This window comes from Pongo pygmaeus, chromosome X (assembly GCF_028885625.2).
Source record: "Pongo pygmaeus isolate AG05252 chromosome X, NHGRI_mPonPyg2-v2.0_pri, whole genome shotgun sequence".
Classification (NCBI taxonomy): Eukaryota; Metazoa; Chordata; class Mammalia; order Primates; family Hominidae; genus Pongo; species Pongo pygmaeus.
This window is the reverse complement of record NC_072396.2, coordinates 105,633,588-105,657,334: the sequence shown is the minus strand read 5'-3', so window position 1 is coordinate 105,657,334 and position 23,747 is coordinate 105,633,588. Positions and strand designations below refer to the sequence as shown.

Genomic DNA, 23,747 nt, shown 5'->3' with positions numbered 1-23,747 from the left:
CATTAGCAAGGAGGAGGCATTAAACCCACAAAAGCCAGAACGCAGGAAAAAAAAAAAAAAAACTGAGGAGAAAACATAAGTGCACCGTAGGTATCTGTGAGATAAAGTATGCACACTGAAAAAATGAGTGTGCATAAAAACAACATTACAAAATATGCTTGGGCAAAATAGAGAATATCATCTATAAATGAAATAAGTATTAGAGGAACACAGACCAAGACAAAATTGGCTGAAACTGGAACCTAGCAATTAGTATGAAACTATTTCACTTACTGGTTTGATAAACTGAATAATTCACCCATCATCAATGATTTACCTTTTTTAAAGTAGGAAAAGGAATAAAATAATTACATCCCCTCATTATTTAGGTTAACCAGATTTGATTTCAGTTGCTTGCAACCAAACCACCTTAACTAAAGCACAATACAAAAACAGGTAACAATACAAAAAGTAATATAGCTTTTCAGAACATAGGGTCTTCAGTGAGATATTCCCCAATAGTTTGAATAAAAGGTTATTATTTGAGTATAACTTTTAAAATACACAGAAAATATGGGAGTAAATCAAGAGACTGAGGAAGTTGAGAACAGGCAAACCCCCAGGAAAATTCATATCTATGTAACTTCTGGGAGGCAGTACTAGAATGTGATTGAAATTTATTTAGTAAACAGAAACCAAATCAACTATATGATCCTGTGTTTAGAGAAAGATCATGTGTAGCAAAGGGGCTTATTCAAGCATAGGAATATACGAAAAGGACAGTCAGAAGAAAGTGCTAGTATTTCCCACCCAAGCACTCTCTGGAGGAGAAAAAGTGTTGGCTAAGGAGAATGGAACATTTCACTTTCTCTGGCAGAGTCATGCCCATGATGTGTAATAGTACTTCATGCGTCCTCAGCTGAAACCCCCTTCTTAAAATGAACAAATACCCTTGCTCTGATTGCAGGCTCACCAGACAACCTTCTAAGGTTGTGGTTTCCCAAGTAGTAGCTTGTCTACAGGGAAAGAATAGGCAGGTAAGACTGACTGAAACCTCCAGTACCCCCTGACAATTATTTTTCTCAGGGCAAATTATTCAGTTGTCACTCCTGTTGAAACAGCTTCCCTTGTGGTCTACTTATGGGGAGAGAATGCAGAGATCCCTAGGTTTGAGCATTCAGATCTGTTTATATATAAGTCTCTATGAATGGGAGTCTTTCCTTGAGGCATCCAGAGGCAACTCTTCTCAGCATACAAACAAAATCAGGATTTGGTCATGCAATACTGAGGAAAAGACCCTGAACTGTAGACACAACCTTGTGGGAATCCTGTGGGAGAAGCCAGATGGCCTTGGCTCAAAGGACAACCTTGTGCATCACCATTTCATAACCATACCTTTCTAATGTTTAGTTAATGGTGGAAATTACAACTAAGATACTCTGTGGCATATTATGCCCCCAGCACTTCCGTTATAGATAAACAAAAGGTTAATTTTCAAAGTGATTAAAGGGCTCCTGCAAATCAACGACAACATCTGAAACAGTTTAAATGTCTCCCTGGGAAAAGAAAGGAAGTGCATTTTACATTTTACATACCCTATTGTTTTCCTCAGCAAAAGGGTGGGTATTGTGGCCAAAACAGAACAACCAAAAGCTGCCTTACTAAAATTTCAATCTTCATCAGAGAGATAAAAACCTGAAAACCGGTGGACTTATGACATCCTGAAAAGACATCTATCAATTCCTTCTACCTAAACCCCTCGGAGATGAGCCTTGTCTTCAACATTTCCTCCTTAAGTTAACCAGGCTTGTTCTCTGTTGCTTGCAACCAAACAACCTTAAGTAAGACACAATACCAAAATTACACAATACAAAAAGTAATATAACTTTTCAAGATAACAACCTTCTATAATTTATTTTTTTCACCCTCCACAATTCCATTAGTGTCACCATTTGCTGGTCGTTTTTTGTTTCTGGGTGCTTTGTAAGTTACATATCACATGTGAACTGATTTAAGCCAAAAGTTTTGTTTTGGCAGTGGTTTCACAGTAGTTTTTTGCGGACTCAGGAACTTTTAACAGTCGTGTCTGAGGACTTCTTTAAGCATTTTCCTTTCTCACTTTTGAAAGGTATCTGAGCCTTATAACATGTCCTTAAGTAAATATTTGTTGGTAGATGTATAATGGAGAGCAAAGTAGTTTTTTTTTGAATGCTATTCTCCAGGTAGGAATTGGTAGAATCATGGATCGGAAGAACAAAGAGGTAAGAGAATTGAAAGAGTTTTTATAACCATGGGGTTTTAGGAAGTTTTAGACAGGGAGTGGATTCAAACCAGGAAAGGTCTGGCATACTGGGAGAATGGTAGTGAGAAGTTATACATTGGACTAACTGGAGAATATACCAAAAGGATGGAGATATTTTATACTAGTGAGGAGAGGTAGGAGTAAAGTTTTTGTCCTTGAAGCCTGGCTAAGTGTTGTGAAAGTGAGTTCTTATTGTAAAGCCATGTCTGTGACACCAAGTCATCTGTCTTTATTAAGCTTTACATACTTCTTAGTTTTTTCTAATGTATATATTCAAAACAAACAAAAGCCACTTATACAGCTACCTAGCAGCCAAACACTGAATGATGGACTGTTGAATCTGAGAGTTCTATTAGTAAGCCTTCATAAGTATAATTCACTTGTCTAGGGGAAGTTAATAAAGGGTCATGAAAAAAAAATGAGGTAAAGATTTAGAGAGATAAGATGTGATATTGGTGAGTTTGGACTATAAAAGGGGAAGACCAGAAAGTTGTGACATATTGACTTCTGAATATTCACCAGCAAGGCACTAGGACTCCCTGGCTTGCCTCCTGAAAGAGCCTCCTCCACACAGGGGCCCCTCACTGGGGAGCCCCTCCCTCTGGGGTGTCATATTTCAATGTTCTAAGAGGTTGCCTGGAGTGTCTATATTTAGAGTATGACTCCTCAGCAGGGACAGGTGGATGCATGAGGACTAACTTCTGCATACTTGGTCCCTGAGTTTTGGGATTATTCTGAGGGGCTTGTACTGGTGGCTCAATGAAGTTGTAACAGAAGGCAGGAAATGAAAAGTCCTCTTTTTTCTGGCAACTGCTTGAGATCCTGTGCATTGCCCTTCCACTTGTGAGGGGAAAAAATGACACAGACATCAGGGGTGTTGCACTGATTCCCAGTCACCCACAGACCCTCACCACCATCTCCACTGGAAAATGCTGAACACTCACCACTGCTAGGGTAGCATAAAATACATGAATGGCGGACAGCAGAGAGATCGCCAACAGTGTCATGATGGAAAGAAAATTACCTCTATCAAGTCTCATTTTCATCAATAGGATAACAGGAAATTCTCTAATTTCTGGAAGATTTATGGGTTGCACCACAAACTTCAGAACAGATTGTAAATAAAGCCCTGTGAATGAAAGGCAGGCTAATCTGTGGAGTCACTAATCTGTAAAGTTCATCTGAAGATGCAAGATTCATCTGAAGTTGGGGTCTGCATAAAATCTGTCCTTTGAAGCCAGAGTGAAAGTCACCCAGCAATCTTCTATGAAGATCTCAGTCATCTGACACCTAATACTATGAGTTCAGCCAGGAGAAAGAAAGGGACAATAGTTCACTTACTTAAAATGGTCAAAATTAGAACACTGACCTTCTCAGTATAGATTCATTTATCCATCAATTTATAAATCATGTTGAAAGCACAACTGGTTTGTTTGTAAGGGTGTGTTTTTACATTTTAATATGTTGTTTGAAAGCTGCTATTTCCTGTGCAGTCAGAAGAAAATATGTTCAACTTAATACAAACTAACTTCACCAAATCAATGAGGCCTCCTATTAACTGGGAAATCTTGCTTATGTGATATACATTTTTGTAAAAAAAAAAAAAGATTTGAATTATTTCTTCTCCAAGTGGGAAAAGCTTTATTGTTTTTTTCCGATTACAAAATAGTGTAGTTCAAGTCAATAAAAAAGAAAGGACAAAATATAACTTAAATGTTATCAAAATACTAATTAAAATCTCGCCACTGCCTGGACTTCCGTTTCTGCCCCCTCACCCAATGTTGGTGCAGAGACTGAACATGGAAAAGTGTAGAAATTTAAGAAAGGGGCTGCAGGAGTTTCAGAGCCAAGGAAAGGATGAGACAATTCCCCAAGAAGTGTAAATGAAGGGTAGACCCAGGAAAAGATGCTGCCCCTTCCTGGAATTAGAGAAACACAAATTCAAACACCAGAAAGACAGGGCCACTTCTGGTTTCTGGTATTGTTACAGAGGAAAAAAGTGACAGGGCCCACTGTGGGGGTTGAGGGGGAGATACAAGGCAGGCTGGCGCCTGCCGCACTGCTTGTGGGAGTGGAAATTGGGGACCAGAGCGCACTGGTGACGTGGCCGTCACGTGACCAAGAGCCGCCTAGAGCACAAGTCCTGCTAGTCGCCTCCGTCTGGGTACCAGCCCCCTATTACTCTGCAGGCGTGTGAAGAAAGAAGGAAACTAGCCCGGACCGTGCAGGTCGGTGCGAGGGTGGGCGCTGCTTGAGAGGAGGTATGGGTGGAAGAGGGCCAAGAACGCCACAGATCCGAGTTCAGGCCGATCACAGCTGGGTCCCTTTCTCGCCTACTTTCTAAATACTGCTACCCACCCCCACCCCACCCCGTGCTCATTTTAGTAGAGAGAAGTGGCGGGTTTCGGGTGGGGGTGAGGGGAGTGAATGGCGTTTCCAGAGCCTCCGAGAAAAGAAAGGTTCTAGTGTCCCGGGTGCTGGTCCGTCCACCAAGCACTCCGTCCCCTCGGTCCCTTGTCTGTTTGCAGGTTTGTAGGTCTGTTGGCCTGTAGGTTTCGGCACAAGTCTCAGCGAGAGAAGGAGAAAACTGCCTTGGTTGGAACCTTGCAGGTCAGTGTGAAGGTGGGATTAGCCCAGGACCATGGGTGGGGGTGGCGGAGGAGGGGGGCTGGGATATGAGAGGGCCAGGTCCGAGTCGCCCTCTCCTGGCCCCTTCTTTCTCCACACCCACTCCCATTTCAGTGCAGGGAAAGGGGTGTGGCGGCCTTTGCTGGGGAAATGGCGGACGACAAGTGGGGCGGGGGAGGCCTGCGTCCGGAAAGTCAGTAGAGTATGAGAAATCTTTTAAACTCAAGTGCCTAAAATTCACGAAAGCAGAAATTGGGACCTGTGTCCTCAGTTCATCCACTACACTTTCATTTCTCCATTGCCGCCTACCTGTCTTTGCATTTGTCTTTCTGCCAGACTCTGTCCTCTATCACCTTGGAGGGACCACTGAGAACAGAAGACAAGGGAAAACGAAGGAATTTATCTGACTTTGGTAGAGGTTAATGAGAGAAACTGCCCTTAATCTTTGGGGGTGGAGGTCTGGTGAAGGAGACTACCTCAGAGGTACTCACACTGTCACCCTCCTAGCTATCATAGCAGAGACCCATCTCCTGCCCTTCCCTGTTGACCCAGGAAGAGAAATGGGGCCTCCTGAGGTCGATAGAGGAAGACAGAAAAGAACAAAGAAATTGTATCCTGTTAATCTGCCTTTATCACCAACTCGAAATCTACCCTGTCTGTGAGGCACAAAGCCAAACATGGTCCCGACCCCTAATACTCTGTTTCACCCATAGATTCATCACAAGAGAGCTACAAGAGCCTGGAAGAAGCTGAAGACTGCTACCCTCCATCCTTACTCACCCTGGACCTGAGAGACCTCTTCAATCAGGTGGAGCAAGGCCCTCTCCTGTCCTGCCCCAAGGCTGGCACAGACTTGAGCATGGGCCGGGCTCGGGAAGTGGGTTGGATGGCGGCAGGACTGATGATTGGGGCTGGTGCCTGCTACTGCGTTTACAAACTGACCATAGGAAGAGATGACAGTGAGAAGCTGGAGGAGGAGGAGGAAGAGGAGTGGGACGATGACCAGGAGCTGGACGAGGAGGAGCCTGATATTTGGTTTGATTTTGAAACTATGGCTCGGCCCTGGACTGAGGATGGGGATTGGACTGAACCTGGGGCCCCAGGTGGCACTGAGGACAGGCCCTCAGGGGGAGGCAAGGCCAACCGAGCACACCCAATAAAACAGCGGCCATTCCCCTATGAACATAAAAATACTTGGAGTGCTCAAAATTGTAAAAATGGCAATTGTGTTCTGGACCTCTCCAAGTGTCTTTTCATTCAGGGAAAACTGTTGTTTGCCAAGCCCAAGGATGCGGGCTTTCCATTTAGCCAGGATATCAATAGCCATTTGGCCAGCCTCTCAATGGCTAGAAACACGGGCCCCACTCCAGACCCCACTGTTAGAGAGGCTTTGTGTGCCCCGGATAACTTAAATGCGAGTATTGAAAGTCAGGGCCAGATTAAGATGTACATCAATGAAGTGTGTCGGGAGACTGTGTCACATTGCTGCAACTCATTTCTGCAGCAGGCCGGATTAAATTTGTTAATAAGCATGACAGTTATTAATAACATGCTTGCCAAGTCCGTTTCAGACTTGAAGTTTCCTTTGATATCAGAGGGAAGTGGATGTGCTAAGGTTCAGGTTTTGAAACCGCTGATGGGTTTGTCTGAAAAGCCAGTCTTGGCGGGGGAGTTAGTCAGTGCCCAGATGCTCTTCTCATTCATGTCCCTCTTTATCAGAAATGGAAACAGAGAGATTCTCCTGGAAACCCCTGCCCCATAAACGGCCCTCTAGAACACAGTGGGACGGAATCCACCCACAACGCGCTTGGTTTGCAGATGTCAAAGAATCTGCAGAGGGTGCTACTGAAGATCCAGCCTCAGCCAATCACCACCTCATTGGGTGAAAGTTCCAGGGCTCAATCCAGGACCACACTCTTATTGGCCAGGCAATAAGGGGCTCCCACAGAGCTTTGAGTAACTTCTTGGTTGTGCAGTCTGCAGGCAATGTTGGCATTGTAAATTCCTCCCTTGCAGCCTCCTTCATGTGGTGAGGGGATCACTTCAGCTGCCTGCTGTGGACAAAGAACATCAAATTACAGCATCACGAGTGCTATTGTTGCCTGTGGTGGTCTCCCTGTCCAAGCGGGACCGCTTTGCAGAGACCAGACGCATATCGCAGCTTGAGCTGAAAATGCATTTGTTGCAGCTTAGGTTGAATTACTTTTCGTTTACTCTTTCTTCTACAGGCGCCTGATGGATAGTGAACCTATTCATCAAAAAGGTGCACTGCTCTTCTGTCTATTGTACCGACTTAACCTCTTCCACCCAAGTCCGCATCTGTGTGTATCATCAATAAAGTTGTGTGCTTTGACTGGCAGAAAAGAGTCATGGTCCTTGTCCTTGAGTTTACAGTCTGCACGGAGAGAAGGACAAAAAAAGCACGGTAAACGCCAGCTGACTGGAACGTCTGCTCCCTGACAAATGCAGGCTTATGGGTGCTCACAGGAGGCAGGGATAGTGAGGGGCTGCAGTGCTCAGAATAAACTTCAAGAAGGGGCTGCGGGCGGGGGTGGGGGAAGGGGAGGGGCACAGCGGGGGAGTTCGTGGAATTAGGATGGAATGTTGAGAGGACTGAAAGAGACAGCACCCGTGGAGCAGGCAGCACCGTGCCCGGCACAGAGAAATCCCTTCTCAATGTCTTTTCCTTGACTGCCAGCCTGGAGAGAAAGGTCAGTAACCCTGGCCTTTTCGATTGTCTGCGCAACCCGACGTGGGGATGGGGACCGGGGTGGAACGGGTGGGGGCGCTCTACCACGCATGGGGGCGCATTTATTGCACAATGATGGCGATAAAGGTTGCCGTTTGCCCAGCACCTACGTGTGTAGTTCTATCCCTCCTGCGAAGCCACGGGGAAATCTGCTTCCAGCCCTCCTTCTCTCTTCCTTGGGATCCCCAGCGCTACTTCCTGGCAGAGTGAGAGGGTTGGCCGCTGCTCCCTTTGGAGCAACCTCCTTTCTTCCATATCCCCACTACCTGTGGTGGGACCCAGGAAGGGGAGAGTGGAGCTCTCCGTCAACTACCTGCGGGGGTGATAGGGCAGATGCTGAGGGCACTTGGCACGACCGTGGCCACTCCATCCATCCGGAGACACCTCCACACTCTCCATCTGAGGTCCCTGCACGTTGCCAGGAAAGGAAGAGCCCGTGGGCGCAGAAGCACTCCGTGGGTCAGGGCAGCTCGTTCTGCCCCGCCCCCACCTCCAACATTACCAGATCCCGCCCAGCAGGTTTAGCCCCTGAATCAGCAAAGCCAGGTTCCCTGCATGTTTGTGACGTGTCAAGAAGTGGTCCCCTTCCCTAAAGCCATGGCAAACCCAGTAAACACATCTGCTTCCCCTTGGCCAAGGCTGCTGCCGTGCCCGGTGCCCTCTCCGTCTCCCAGGGCTGCTGCTGTGGGTCACTGTGTCCTGGGCAGCCGCGATCTCCATGGTGCTGAGCATTCTGCTTGCTCTCTTCCACACAGAACAAAGCTTTCTTTTCTTGCCTTATTCTCCCTTCCCCCCGCAGCTTGCCTTCCAGGTGGGTTACAACTTTCCTGCTTGTACCATCTGCCCCACAGTCCATGCTGGCCAGAGGGCCTGAGTGCCTGCTGGGTCCCCTGACCAACTCTGGAAAACCCTCCCACCTGGAATGGGGACCAGACCTCTTCCCAGGCCCTGGTGCCTGGGATGGCCAACAAGTGACTTGCAGTTGTTGTGACACCACACCCCCCGTCAAGGCTCACACTGCTGGGGCTTCCTTGGCTGGCTCTGGGAGCCCTGTCTCGGTTCCTAAGGGTTCCTAAGAGCTGTCAGAAGGACCACCCTTTCTCCCAGGCCAACCGCAGTTTGGCTGGGCAATCTGATTTCAAAGGGGATTTCCCTGCAGACAGCTTCGCATGCACTTTTCCCAGTGGAGCCTGCTTCGCCAATGCTGTCTTCAGTGACACCTCATTGCTCAGTCTCTTTGAGCACAAAGGCATCCTCCTAGCCTGTGGTCCCGAATTAGCATGCACCTCCCTACTTCCCTGCACGCTACCAAGTTTCCCTTTACGTGCACTTGTCCACCATCTCTGAGGCACTTGACACCGTGAGGTCGCAGCTGAGTCCTAACTCAGGGAGCGCCCCAGAGGCTTTCTGCCCATCTCCTGAGCAAACTCTGTCACAGAAAAGCCCATCAGCGTCCAAGTGTCTCCACGGCGTTGTCTTGGCCCAAGTCAAAACCCTCCTGTCCATTTGCTGGCAGTGCCCTCCCGAAAGCACTCACACACAGCCCTTCTGTCCTGCCCCTCATCCCCTGACTGGTTGAGTGCCTGGGTACGAGCCCACTTCCCGTGGATTCTGCCTCTCTGGGATGCGCGGGGGAGTCGGGAGCATGCCTGCCTCCCAGGGCCTGATCAAGACACTGAGAGGTTCTCAGCACTGGCAAGAGCACCGGTGCCCCCATTCCATATTGTAACGCAAACATAAAAACAGCCCTGAGCCATCAATCACAATACATACCTGCCTGCTGCAACCAAAAGACAGCCTTTCTGGGCTTCCCCGTGGCAAACATTGGGAAAGGTCATCAATCCTGAGCTTGCCACATTCTGTGAGAAGTGCTCTGCCTTGATGGTGCCGCCCCAGCCTGAGCCCGTCTCTTGTGTCAATCTGGAACTGCCGCCACAGGCTGTCTTCCACCTCCAGAAAGGGCCCTGGGTTTTGCTTCTCATCTATCTTATGAGCACGTTTCCATTTGGTGCCTGTAGGCACTGACTGACTTCCAGACCAACTTCAGGTGCCCTCCCCAGCCTGCTGCCTCTCCTAGGGATTTTGTGGTTTGCCACCCCCACCCCGCCCCCCTCCAGGTGAGTGCACACAAGGTTGCAGACAACCAGCTTCCCAGCAGGCACGTCCTGTCTCAGACACTGGATCCTCACCGGGGTGCTATGTGTCACTCTCAAAGCAGTATCCACCACGATCCCCTTACTTTTAAGTGCCACCCTGGACCAGCATAGCCCTCACCCAGTCCGTCCCTCTGACGATGCACCACTGGGCTAAGAGTTGGGCAGCTGTGGCAAGGGGTTGCTCTTGCCTCTCTTCTGAGGGACACTGGCTGCTCTATGATGCAGATGGGCACTGCACCAGAGTCCAGCAGAGTGCTGCAGAGGGCCGGCCCTTGCCCCGTCTGTTACAGATGCCAGATATGTCTTCTCACTGGCTGCCACTTCCCTACTCTCTCTGCTCATGGCATCCTTTCCATCCTGGAGGTCCATTTTCCCTTATTGCCTCTTGTTTTGGTGTGACGTTTAGGACAGCCTTTCCCACTTTGCCATGAACACAGTCTCCTTGGCAGTTTTCTCGTTCTTTCACACCTTTGTATTCAGAGTTTTGTCTCATCGACCCGCCTGGAATTTACTTTTGTGCAAGGTGAGAGACAGTGATGTGACTTCACTTCTTTTCCCGCATGATTAGCCGACGAGCCCAGCACCACTGGTTGAGCACTCCGTTCTAGTGCTGTCTGTGGCACGTTCTGGGATCCTCATGCGCCCAGCTGCGCACCCGCTCTGTGGTTTCCAGGCATTAAAGTTTCTCCTGAGGCACATCCCTTTCCCTCAGGAACCTCTTACTGACTTGGAGTCCCTCAGCTCACTAGGTGGCCTAAGGCAGGTGGGGTGTGTGTGTGTGTGTGTGTGTGTGTGTGTGTGTGTGTGTGTGTTGGTGGAGAGAGCTGTGTTGGTGCTTGTGAGCAAGCCTCTGCTCCAGGTACGTTCTCAGGACATATTGCGGCCCACAGGAAGCTTAGGAACTCTCATCCCGCCGACCTTTGCATCATGGCAAACTGGGCACTGGTTTCTCTCCTCTCCCAAATTACTGTATCTGTGCACGACAAAAACAATTTCCTTTTCTAAGTATAGAGTTGCTGTACTGTCCCATATGGTAGTCATTAGCTACACTTGAAATAAGATCCTTGTAACATGTTGCAACCATTGCAAATGTTTTCACTCACCCCATCTCTTGATATTTTTGTGTATGCGTGATTTATTTCATCGCTCAGGAAATTGGGTTTTCTGCTTCTGTCAATATTTTCCTTTTAGGACTTCTATATGTACTGTTTTCTTGCTTCCTCTTTCCTTCCTTCCTTCCTTCCTTTCTTTTTTTTCCATGACAGCCTTTCCTTCTCAAAGTTATAAGAAAAACCTTTGCCTATTTCCTTAGAAGGAATACAAACACAATATCTTTTTTACAGTTAGCTTCATTGTTAACCTATTAGTAGTGTGTGTGTGTGTGTGTGTGTGTGTGTCTGTCTGTCTGTCCATACAGTTTGAGGTAGATTTTCTATCTTAATTTTCTCCAAATATATTATTAATTATACTAATGTCATTTATTGTAGAACACACCGTTTATGTTTTGACTGAAATCATATTAACTTTATGGATCAAATTGGCAAGGATTGGCATCTTAGAATTTTATCTATGTACAACTATTTAGACCTTTTTGTCACTTGTGATATTTTCTTTATAAAGATCATTCACATTTCTTTTTGGGGTTATTCCTAAGGATTTATCTGTTTTTCTGTGTGGACATGATATTTACCTTGTCCTATAAGACTGCTGTTTTGACTCTGCTGTCCTCATCCTACGTGCTAGCAGGCCATATCTTTGGCTTCTACTGCTTTGAGAATAGCAATGAAAAAATTGGACAGCGAAGTGCCTCACCACTGCTACTCTCAAAGAGGAGGGAAGGAGGAAAAAACAAAGCATTTGGACCTAGTGTTCTACAAATGTTCTTTTCCCAGAAATCTTTCTAAAGACACTTTCCCTGCCTTCATTTTATTTTTATGTTGTCTTTCTCCCCCACTCCCCTGGCAGTGGAGTAGTCCAAACTAGTTCTTCTGGTTTATTCAATCATGTTTCTTTCGATCCTGGCAAGGTCTTTATTAAGTCTAGCCATCAGTATTCTATTGATCTTTGTTCTCAAATATCTGGATATGGGATAATTTTGAAGGAAGGAAAGGCAATTTGATGGCTCAAGCTATTACCACGATTAAGCACTCCAGATAACCGTGTTACACAACCCTCCTCTGAATAAATATTTGCATCTTACAAAGACCAATTGTCAATACGTAGATCTATATCCAGAGTTCTGTATTTTTAATTATCCAGTCCTTTGAGTTGGGTAGTAGATGAAGTTGGCAACCTCCCCTCACCTGGGGATGGGGCATGGAGGTAAGGGAAGTGTTGGGAGATGTTATCACCAGCCTTCTCTCACAGCCTTTTCTAGCCTTACACTTGAGCTGTCCCATGTTAGACTCAGCATTTTTTCAGCTTGTGCCTATGGAAGTGAAGAAACTAACCCCAATACTCTTAAATTTCCCAGTAACTTATCTGGTCATACCTGATACCCACCACTCTCTAGGGTTTCAATTTGGGAATTGATTTGAACCAAGACACATGAGATTGGCTGTTTTTTCTTCATCTTTCCTCTCTCCTTTCCACAAAGTTTCTTTCTGATAAACATTTCCTTTAGGTCCTGAGTTCTCACTACCTTTGGCTTATATTAAAGATCTTTGGTCAGAATCTCCCAGGCCTGGCTACCAATATATAATGGCAGCTTTTGGAATTTAGGAAAACTTGAAATTGATGGCTATGAATTTTTTAAATTAGCTTTGAGAATTCAAAGTTTCTTGAGCAAGGTACTGGCAGTACCTTTCTGCTTCTTATGAGCCATAGGGTCCATTGAGGTGCTGTCAACTTGTACATGCTTCTTATTTTTGAGAAATATACAAACAGAGAAATATCCTAATTACTTAGTCTTGATGGTGAATAATGAAAATGGGGAGGCACACAGGGGGAAAGTTGGCAACAAGAACATTGCCCTGAACACTTTGCCTCAGTTTTCAGGAGGATAGAACAAAGACAGATATATGTGGAATGAGGAAACTCTACAAAACATATATTAGGGATCTCACATGATATCTACAAGGCTGGGCAAAGACCAATCAGCCAAATCTTTACATTTTATATTATTATTATTATTAAGACGGAGCCTCACTCTGTCTCCCAGGCTGGAGTGCAGTGGCACAATCGCGGCTCACTGCAACCTTCGCCTCCCGGGTTCAAGTGATTCTCCTACCTCAGCCTCCTGAGTAGCTGGGATTAGAGGCGCATGCCACCACACCCAGCTAATTTTTCTATTTTTAGTAGAGATGTGGTTTCGCCATGTTGGCCAGGCTGGTCTCAAACTCCTGACCTCAGGTCATCTGCCCACCTTGGCCTTGCAAAGAGCTAGGATTACAGGCATAAGCCACCGCGCCTGACTGCATTTTATCTTATTTTTAAACTTAATTTGTTTTTAAAAACTGGTAACACATCCTAGTGGTTCAAAATTCAAAAGATAACAAAGGGTATACATTTAAAAACCTTTTAACTCCCTCTCTTACCAACTACTTGCTTCTCTCCCACCAGAAGCAGTTTCTAATGCATTATTCTAGAGATATTACACAGGCACACATAAAAACACAAATAAACACACATACACACACACACAGCAATATGTTAATAACCTTGTCAATCCTTGGTTATCACTAGATTAAAAATTTGCTTTTCACTTTATAGCTGAATAGTATTTTATTGCATGAATGTGTTGTAATTACTTAGTCACCTGTTTGTGAATATTTTGTGTGTGTGGTTTTTTTTTTCATTTTTCTTGCTATTATGAATAACGCTTTAAGGATTAACTTTATACACATTTAGTCCTCTGCCCTACTCCCTTTCCTCTTTTCATGCACTTTTAGTTGATTAGATTATATTTCTTAGTGTTTATCTTTATACTATTCAATATACTTATACCTGTATCACCATATTTGTCTGGTTTAGATGGTATCTTTTGACCTCAGTCATTAAGGATAAGAAAATCAACATATTTACATTACCTCCCACCTTGTTTTTCTTTCCTCTTCCAATTGTTGTTCATGGTATAATTGCTTCTCCATCTGAGTGTATCACGATTACATTCATTCTGTAAACATAATCACCACATTTGTTTTGGTCTTAGTCCTAAATGTACATAGATTTGACACTAATTACTATGCTTTTGCCATGGTTTCTCTCTTCCTTGTGCTTCTGCCATTTTTGCTTTCATCTCTGTGATTGTTAAATTTCTTTTTTCACATTCTTCACAGAAGCCTCACAGATCACATTTCTTCTCAGTCTTATTTTGCCATTCCTTTCTTGAGCTCTTGCTGACTTGCTTTATTAAAACTTTCAAATTCATATGAAATATTTGGTGAAAAATTTCATCTACTTTATGGTAACATTTTTCAGATGACTTTTCATCATCTGCCATTTAGTTTTCATGTCCCTTTTCTCTCTTTTTCATGTATTATTTGTGTTTACCTTGTATGCCAGTTTCATTTTAATTCACCATATTTAAGAAATATCAGGTTTTCTCAAATCAGCTATTTGCAGATAGTTCTTCTAAGATTAAGGCCAGCATTGTTTTCCCTAATGTCAACAATTTTCCTTGTGGCCCAAGCCATTACAAAGAGGTAGCTGGGGCTTTGCAAGACAGCTGGGGCTCTCTCCTGCTACTCAGGGGCAGGGTCAACTACAATGTTACCAAGGGAACAGATTGCTTCGTGCAAACATGATCTGTCTCTGAGATTTCTTTATCTCAATCTCTTTCTGCTTCTTATAACCCATAGGGTCCATTGACGTGCTGTCAACTTGTGCATGCTTCTTATTTTTGAGAAATATACAGTCTCTCTCTTTTTGGAATTTGCTGTTACCGAGTGAGTGACTCAAGAGTGCAGCTAGGGAGTTTCTGGAAAATTAATTGAACAGATTATAAAGTATAAAACCAATTTACAAATCCAAGGAAACACTCTCTGTGAAGGAGTCAGAACCCAGAATACTGAGAAGCTTGGTTTGGACAGAGCCTCTAGTAAGGCCCACAATGGCAAACAACTCCATGTTCTCTGTCATCCTTCCTGAACGTTCTTACTACACGGTACAGGGAGGAAAGGAACTCAAAACAGTTTCTTCCTGTTCTTGCAACTAAGCTCATGCCAAATAAGAGGAAAATGGAGGACATTGAAGATGCTTTAATCACATTCCACTGCATCTGTAGGTGAAGTGGATTTCCATTATTAATTTTTATACCATTCATCACACTCCATTGTAAATTCCTATTTTCTTTGACTATATTTTCTACTAGATAATAAGCTGTATTAACAAAAGAATGGTGTCTGTTTTGTTTACTATCGAATCTCCATCTGCCTGGCACATAATTAGTGCTCAATGCCTACTCTATTTGAACATCGAGGCCTGAAGCTGCAGTTCTGGTTCTGGAGAGTAGTTTGTGCTTATCTACATGTTTTTGAAATGGCTTCAATAAATGTGCATTATTTTTACAAAGATACAATTTGTTTTTAAAAAATCTTAAACTATATTTACAGTATAGTCCTAATTAATTTAAAAATTAAGATGCATAAAACAGACTAAAATATTACGCACTCAGTATACTGCTGTTCCTTGGGGTCCTGTTCTCAAGTCTCTTCTTTTTCCAGGAATCTCATCCACTGCCATCGTTTCAATTACCATCTATATATTAATGACTCACACGTCTATATAGCTGAAGTTCAAGATTAATTTATTTGATGCCTACAGCTTACATATCTCACAGATATTTCATGCTCAACATATTTGAAATTGGAGCCATTATTCCCTGCTCCTACAACAAAACTATTCCCCCGCCTGTATTCCCTGTCTCCATGAAAACAACCATCATCCACCCAGTTGCACACGCCAGAACCCTAATCATTATTGACTCTTCCATCTTTTTCACTCTATATTGCCAGCTTGTCACAAAGTCCCATTGATTCTACCTCAGTAATGTTTTTGAATAAATATTAATATGTATCAAAACAATACATACACTTGACAAAAACTCTATAGTACAGAATTTATAATAAAAACGGTTTTCCCTTCCTTTTGAACTTGCCTAGACTCAATATCACTTTCTAGAATGCCAAACTTTTCTCAACTTTTCTGATTTTTAACTCCTTATGATGCAGTGGTTCTCAACTAGGAGTGATATTGCTCCCTAGGGGACATTTGTCACTGTTCAAAGACATTTTTGGTTGTCACAACTGGGGGAAAGAGTGCTACTGGCATCTTGTAAGTAGAGACCAGGGATCCTACAATGCACAGGACAGTCCCTGGCTTAAAATATTAATAGTGCCTGGGAAACCCTGTTCTTGTGGTTATCTTCAAGACTCCTAAAATACACTTGTATTCCCAATGAATTTTTGATATGAAAATAAGACACTTTAGCTCATTTATATTATCATACTTTCTCCCCCTCTCTTATTCCCATTTTTATAGCATTATTATTATTTTAGTTTAATCATGCAGTCCACAGATATTTCTTGAGCACCATTGTGTGCCATGCACTATTCAAAACATTTGAAATTTGGTAGTGAGCTAGTGAGCAGGGCAGAGGTAGCCTTTATTAAGCTTGTTTTCCTGTGAAAGAAGTAGGCAATAAAAATAAAACACATAAAGTAGCTAAATTTAACTTTAACTAATATACATATAACTTTATTTTATTTCATAAACTTCCACTAGTATTTCTTTACTTTGCACTTTGTAAAATGAGGATATCCATTCCACTATTCTTTCTTCTGCCTTTTATCATCTTCTATATCCCACATTCTGTCAGCTACACTGAATCTCATGTCTACTTAAAATCTCATCCCCACAGGTGATATGTGAATCATTTTCTAAAACTATACAAGATGGGTTCAAGTGCTAGGACACTACTTGGCTCAGCAATGGGCAGCATTTATGTAATCATAATAAACTAAACACACTTCACGGTTTTCAATGTCTAGAGTTGAAAGCAGAAAGCTTTAATGGGAGAAAGACCTGGCTGTTACAGAACAGAATACAAAAGTAAACTGGAACTTAGCTGCATGCAGATGGTTATGTAAAGCAGGAAGTTCAACTGCATTCTCTCCATTAAAAAGGCAAGCTCCCTTTGATTTTATGATCGCATGAAGGTACCCTTTTGAGGATAATATCACGTGACTAGTGTTCAGCTATCTCAGATGCTTTCACAAGTTCAAACTAAGCCTTTCTTGGGATGTAGAAGGGTTGCCTTCATATCCATTTGGTCACTTCAGACTTCTCTGGGAGCCACATAACCATCGTCTACTTATGTACTACCTTCTGGTGTAGTACAGCTAGGTGCAAGGTAGAAATAAACTATATCACTTTATGAATGCATCTTACCCTGGGAATATTTACCTGCATCACTCTTAGTAAGTTGGGAGCTAGTTCAAGCCTGCCCCATCTTATGTGCCCAGGTCAGATTCAAGAGATATCTGGGATTAGGTTATGATTTAATCGAGCCCACTATAGTTGTTTAGAAATATTCCAGCTCAAGGCTCTTGAGTCACGTAAGGGGGACTGTTGTTACATTCAAGACTTAATAGATTCTTTTTCCTTATATTCCATCAAAATGCTGAATTCATTCTGTACCTTAATTTGCTGCACTTTTGGAGCAAGTACACATTTTTGTTTTGTTTTGTTCATCTGTTGTCTATTGTTGAATTAAAAAAAAACACGCCAAAACTCAGTGACTTTAAATAGCCATCTTATTTGCTGGTTATTTTGTGGATTGGTAGTTCGTATTGGGCTTATCTGGTTAGTTCTTCTGCTAGTCTTGCCTGAGGTTTTTCATGTGGCTGGAGTCAGCTGGCAGATTAGCTGAGGACTGGTTTTCCTGTAGCTAGGATTGCTATATCCAGCAAATTAAAATACAGTATGCCCAGATTAATTTGAATTCAAGATGAACAATTAATATTTTTAAAGTATAAGTATGTCTCATATAATATTTGGAAAACACATACACTAAAAATTTATTTGATATTCAGCTGAAATTCACATTTAACTGGGATTCCTATATTTTATCTGACAATTCTTTCTGATTCCTCAGTTGAAACAGTTCATCTCTGTTCTATGTGGTCTCACCCTCCACAGGTTAGCCTGGGCAGCTCCACACATGGTGGTTTCAGAGCAGAAAGAGTGCAAGTCTCACTGAAAATGCTCTGTCCAGGCCTCCTCTTTTGTCATGTTTCCTAACGTTTAAACTGGTCAAAGCAAATCACGTGGCCAGGCCTAGAGTCAATGTGGGAGGGGACTATACAATGGCATGTTTACAGGGAGGCATGGTTTATTGTGGGTCATTACTGTAATATTTTCTTAGATGATCTTCTAATTGTTTTTCTTCCCTTATTTGCTTTTATCGCACCCTCTAGTTTTTCTAACCTCTTATTTTCTAACCTCTCAATTCATTTTACCAAGTCTCCTTTTATTCATGAGTTCATCCACTACCCTAAATCTTCTATCATATTGCTCCACTTTGGTCTAGTTAATCAGGACCTATTATTTGACCATCACCTTAAAAGTAACCTTTGTTAGTTTTCCAAGTTGGGATCACTATTTCCTGGATTCCATATTTGCTTTTCAATTGATTACTACCTCATTTTGTGGGAGTACATGTTCAAACAATTTTCTAAGGAAAATTCTACAGGAGGTCAATTTTCTAAGGAAAATTCCACAGGAGGTAAATTTTCTGAGTAATTTCAGTCCTGAAGACATCTTTATTGTCACTATATACTTGCTTGATAGTATGTTTAGGAATAGAATACTAGAGAAAAGCATGTTCTCTAAGGATTTCAAGGCATTTATACATCGACATTTATCATCAAGTATTATGACTAGGAAGTCTGATGCCAGTTTGATTTGTAGGTGGCATTCCCCTTATCCTGGGAAGCTTTTAAGGTCTCCTTTCAGTCCTTATGATCCTAAAATTTCTTGAAAATATGTCTAGGTGAAGGAATTTTTTAAATTAATTGTATTGGGTACACAATACATCTTTAGTTTTAATTTTAAAAAAGATACACAGAGAAAAAACAATGAGGATCTATGTATACATCATTCATAATTAGCAATGTTAATGCTTTCTTTATATTTGTTTATAATCTTTTTCTTAATAGATAAAATTAAACTGTATATATTGTTGGAGTCACATTTTCCTCCAGCCGTTCCCAGAGGCAATTGATATTGCAAAATTGATGCGCGTTTTCCAGTGTCCATTTTAAATTTTGCTATAAATATATGTATCACTATAACATATAGTTTCATATGTTTAAAATTATATAAATGGCATTATACTATGTCTTTCTGCAAATTGATTATTTCATTCAACATTAGGTTTCTGAAAACTGCCTAGCTTGATACGTAGAGATCTAGTTCACTCTTTCTTTTTATTTATTTATTTTTTTGAGATGGAGTTTTGCTCTTGTTGCCCAGGTTGCAGTGCAATGGCGGGATCTTGGTTCACTGCAACCTCCGCTTCCTGGGTTTAAGCGATTCTTCTGCCTCAGCCTCCCGAGTAGCTGAGACTACAGGCATGCGCCACCACACGTGGCTAATTCTGTATTTTTAGTAGAGATGGGGGTTTCTCCATGTTGATTTGGCTGGTCTCAATCTCCCGACCTCAGGTGATCCACCCACCTCGGCCTCCCAAAGTGCCGAGATTACAGGCGTGAGCCACCACGCCCGGCCGTTCACTCATTTTTAATGCCTATAAATTCTATTACGTAAACATGTCACATATTATTTATTCAGAAACCTCCAGTAAACACCAACCTTACACTGAAACATCGACCATTAAAATCAGAAACGAGACCAATATGTGCCGTATCATCAATACTGTTTTTCTGGAGGTCCCTGACAGTGCAATGAGATAAGTAAAAGAAATGAACTAAAAACTATTGAATAGGAAGAGATAAAACTGTCATCATTTGTACAATAGGTTTATCTACTTAAGAAGTCAGAAAGAAAAAAAGAGACAATATAATAAAATTAATAAGAGAGTTCACCAAAAGAGTCTGACTATAGAATGACAATGCTACATCAACAGCTTTTACAGAAACCTGCAATAATTGCCTTTTAGTAAATTTATTTTCCAATGGGACATGAATACATAAGTACAAAATTCAAGAGGCACAAAGGACAGAAAAAGACAATTAAGTGAGTTATTGATCTTTTCCCTCGCAAATCTAATATATAATACGTGCTGGGAGCCAAAAAAAAAAAAAAAAACCAAAGCGATCTTTTCTTTGTGCATCATTCCCGAGATACTGGACACTATATTTAGGAAATGTATAATCCCATAAAACAGTATATAGTGTTATAGGATATATAATATTTACAATTATATACACAGTACACTGTTCTGCAACTTTTCTGTACAGATATAGTAATTTGGGGGAGGAGAGAAACCAGTGCCCAGTTTGCCATGATGCAAAGGTTGGCGGGATGAGAGTTCCTAAGCTTCCTGTGGGCCGCAATATGTCCTGAGAACGTACCTGGAGCAGAGGCTTGCTCACAAGCACCAACACAGCTCTCTCCACCAACACACACACACACACACACACACACACACACACACACACACCCCACCTGCCTTAGGCCACCTAGTGAGCTGAGGGACTCCAAGTCAGTAAGAGGTTCCTGAGGGAAAGGGATGTGCCTCAGGAGAAACTTTAATGCCTGGAAACCACAGAGCGGGTGCGCAGCTGGGCGCATGAGGATCCCAGAACGTGCCACAGACAGCACTAGAACGGAGTGCTCAACCAGTGGTGCTGGGCTCGTCGGCTAATCATGCGGGAAAAGAAGTGAAGTCACATCACTGTCTCTCACCTTGCACAAAAGTAAATTCCAGGCGGGTCGATGAGACAAAACTCTGAATACAAAGGTGTGAAAGAACGAGAAAACTGCCAAGGAGACTGTGTTCATGGCAAAGTGGGAAAGGCTGTCCTAAACGTCACACCAAAACAAGAGGCAATAAGGGAAAATGGACCTCCAGGATGGAAAGGATGCCATGAGCAGAGAGAGTAGGGAAGTGGCAGCCAGTGAGAAGACATATCTGGCATCTGTAACAGACGGGGCAAGGGCCGGCCCTCTGCAGCACTCTGCTGGACTCTGGTGCAGTGCCCATCTGCATCATAGAGCAGCCAGTGTCCCTCAGAAGAGAGGCAAGAGCAACCCCTTGCCACAGCTGCCCAACTCTTAGCCCAGTGGTGCATCGTCAGAGGGACGGACTGGGTGAGGGCTATGCTGGTCCAGGGTGGCACTTAAAAGTAAGGGGATCGTGGTGGATACTGCTTTGAGAGTGACACATAGCACCCCGGTGAGGATCCAGTGTCTGAGACAGGACGTGCCTGCTGGGAAGCTGGTTGTCTGCAACCTTGTGTGCACTCACCTGGAGGGGGGCGGGGTGGGGGTGGCAAACCACAAAATCCCTAGGAGAGGCAGCAGGCTGGGGAGGGCACCTGAAGTTGGTCTGGAAGTCAGTCAGTGCCTACAGGCACCAAATGGAAACGTGCTCATAAGATAGATGAGAAGCAAAACCCAGGGCCCTTTCTGGAGGTGGAAGACAGCCTGTGGCGGCAGTTCCAGATTGACACAAGAGACGGGCTCAGGCTGGGGCGGCACCATCAAGGCAGAGCACTTCTCACAGAATGTGGCAAGCTCAGGATTGATGACCTTTCCCAATGTTTGCCACGGGGAAGCCCAGAAAGGCTGTCTTTTGGTTGCAGCAGGCAGGTATGTATTGTGATTGATGGCTCAGGGCTGTTTTTATGTTTGCGTTACAATATGGAATGGGGGCACCGGTGCTCTTGCCAGTGCTGAGAACCTCTCAGTGTCTTGATCAGGCCCTGGGAGGCAGGCATGCTCCCGACTCCCCCGCGCATCCCAGAGAGGCAGAATCCACGGGAAGTGGGCTCGTACCCAGGCACTCAACCAGTCAGGGGATGAGGGGCAGGACAGAAGGGCTGTGTGTGAGTGCTTTCGGGAGGGCACTGCCAGCAAATGGACAGGAGGGTTTTGACTTGGGCCAAGACAACGCCGTGGAGACACTTGGACGCTGATGGGCTTTTCTGTGACAGAGTTTGCTCAGGAGATGGGCAGAAAGCCTCTGGGGCGCTCCCTGAGTTAGGACTCAGCTGCGACCTCACGGTGTCAAGTGCCTCAGAGATGGTGGACAAGTGCACGTAAAGGGAAACTTGGTAGCGTGCAGGGAAGTAGGGAGGTGCATGCTAATTCGGGACCACAGGCTAGGAGGATGCCTTTGTGCTCAAAGAGACTGAGCAATGAGGTGTCACTGAAGACAGCATTGGCGAAGCAGGCTCCACTGGGAAAAGTGCATGCGAAGCTGTCTGCAGGGAAATCCCCTTTGAAATCAGATTGCCCAGCCAAACTGCGGTTGGCCTGGGAGAAAGGGTGGTCCTTCTGACAGCTCTTAGGAACCCTTAGGAACCGAGACAGGGCTCCCAGAGCCAGCCAAGGAAGCCCCAGCAGTGTGAGCCTTGACGGGGGGTGTGGTGTCACAACAACTGCAAGTCACTTGTTGGCCATCCCAGGCACCAGGGCCTGGGAAGAGGTCTGGTCCCCATTCCAGGTGGGAGGGTTTTCCAGAGTTGGTCAGGGGACCCAGCAGGCACTCAGGCCCTCTGGCCAGCATGGACTGTGGGGCAGATGGTACAAGCAGGAAAGTTGTAACCCACCTGGAAGGCAAGCTGCGGGGGGAAGGGAGAATAAGGCAAGAAAAGAAAGCTTTGTTCTGTGTGGAAGAGAGCAAGCAGAATGCTCAGCACCATGGAGATCGCGGCTGCCCAGGACACAGTGACCCACAGCAGCAGCCCTGGGAGACGGAGAGGGCACCGGGCACGGCAGCAGCCTTGGCCAAGGGGAAGCAGATGTGTTTACTGGGTTTGCCATGGCTTTAGGGAAGGGGACCACTTCTTGACACGTCACAAACATGCAGGGAACCTGGCTTTGCTGATTCAGGGGCTAAACCTGCTGGGCGGGATCTGGTAATGTTGGAGGTGGGGGCGGGGCAGAACGAGCTGCCCTGACCCACGGAGTGCTTCTGCGCCCACGGGCTCTTCCTTTCCTGGCAACGTGCAGGGACCTCAGATGGAGAGTGTGGAGGTGTCTCCGGATGGATGGAGTGGCCACGGTCGTGCCAAGTGCCCTCAGCATCTGCCCTATCACCCCCGCAGGTAGTTGACGGAGAGCTCCACTCTCCCCTTCCTGGGTCCCACCACAGGTAGTGGGGATATGGAAGAAAGGAGGTTGCTCCAAAGGGAGCAGCGGCCAACCCTCTCACTCTGCCAGGAAGTAGCGCTGGGGATCCCAAGGAAGAGAGAAGGAGGGCTGGAAGCAGATTTCCCCGTGGCTTCGCAGGAGGGATAGAACTACACACGTAGGTGCTGGGCAAACGGCAACCTTTATCGCCATCATTGTGCAATAAATGCGCCCCCATGCGTGGTAGAGCGCCCCCACCCGTTCCACCCCGGTCCCCATCCCCACGTCGGGTTGCGCAGACAATCGAAAAGGCCAGGGTTACTGACCTTTCTCTCCAGGCTGGCAGTCAAGGAAAAGACATTGAGAAGGGATTTCTCTGTGCCGGGCACGGTGCTGCCTGCTCCACGGGTGCTGTCTCTTTCAGTCCTCTCAACATTCCATCCTAATTCCACGAACTCCCCCGCTGTGCCCCTCCCCTTCCCCCACCCCCGCCCGCAGCCCCTTCTTGAAGTTTATTCTGAGCACTGCAGCCCCTCACTATCCCTGCCTCCTGTGAGCACCCATAAGCCTGCATTTGTCAGGGAGCAGACGTTCCAGTCAGCTGGCGTTTACCGTGCTTTTTTTGTCCTTCTCTCCGTGCAGACTGTAAACTCAAGGACAAGGACCATGACTC

General features: G+C 44.7%; 1 protein-coding gene across 3 annotated transcripts; it reads left to right on the top strand.

The window, feature by feature from the left end:
• The first annotated feature begins 4,371 nt into the window (after nucleotides 1-4,371).
• On the top strand, nucleotides 4,372-7,273 carry LOC129025301 (protein ARMCX6). Of its 3 annotated transcripts, none has more exons than XM_063660904.1 (4): nucleotides 4,374-4,509; nucleotides 4,810-4,891; nucleotides 5,246-5,327; nucleotides 5,623-7,273. In XM_063660904.1, the coding sequence occupies exon 4, from the start codon at nucleotides 5,769-5,771 to the stop codon at nucleotides 6,669-6,671; it is 903 nt and encodes a 300-aa protein (XP_063516974.1). In that variant the 5' UTR covers nucleotides 4,374-4,509; nucleotides 4,810-4,891; nucleotides 5,246-5,327; nucleotides 5,623-5,768; the 3' UTR covers nucleotides 6,672-7,273. The 3 variants fall into 3 exon arrangements, 2 of the variants coding, with proteins under 2 accessions (XP_054329034.1, XP_063516974.1); XR_010125557.1 differs by lacking the exon at nucleotides 5,246-5,327 and having other exon boundaries at nucleotides 4,384-4,509; nucleotides 5,623-5,717; nucleotides 6,629-7,273; XM_054473059.2 differs by lacking the exon at nucleotides 5,246-5,327 and having other exon boundaries at nucleotides 4,372-4,509.
• The last annotated feature ends 16,474 nt before the right edge of the window (nucleotides 7,274-23,747 follow it).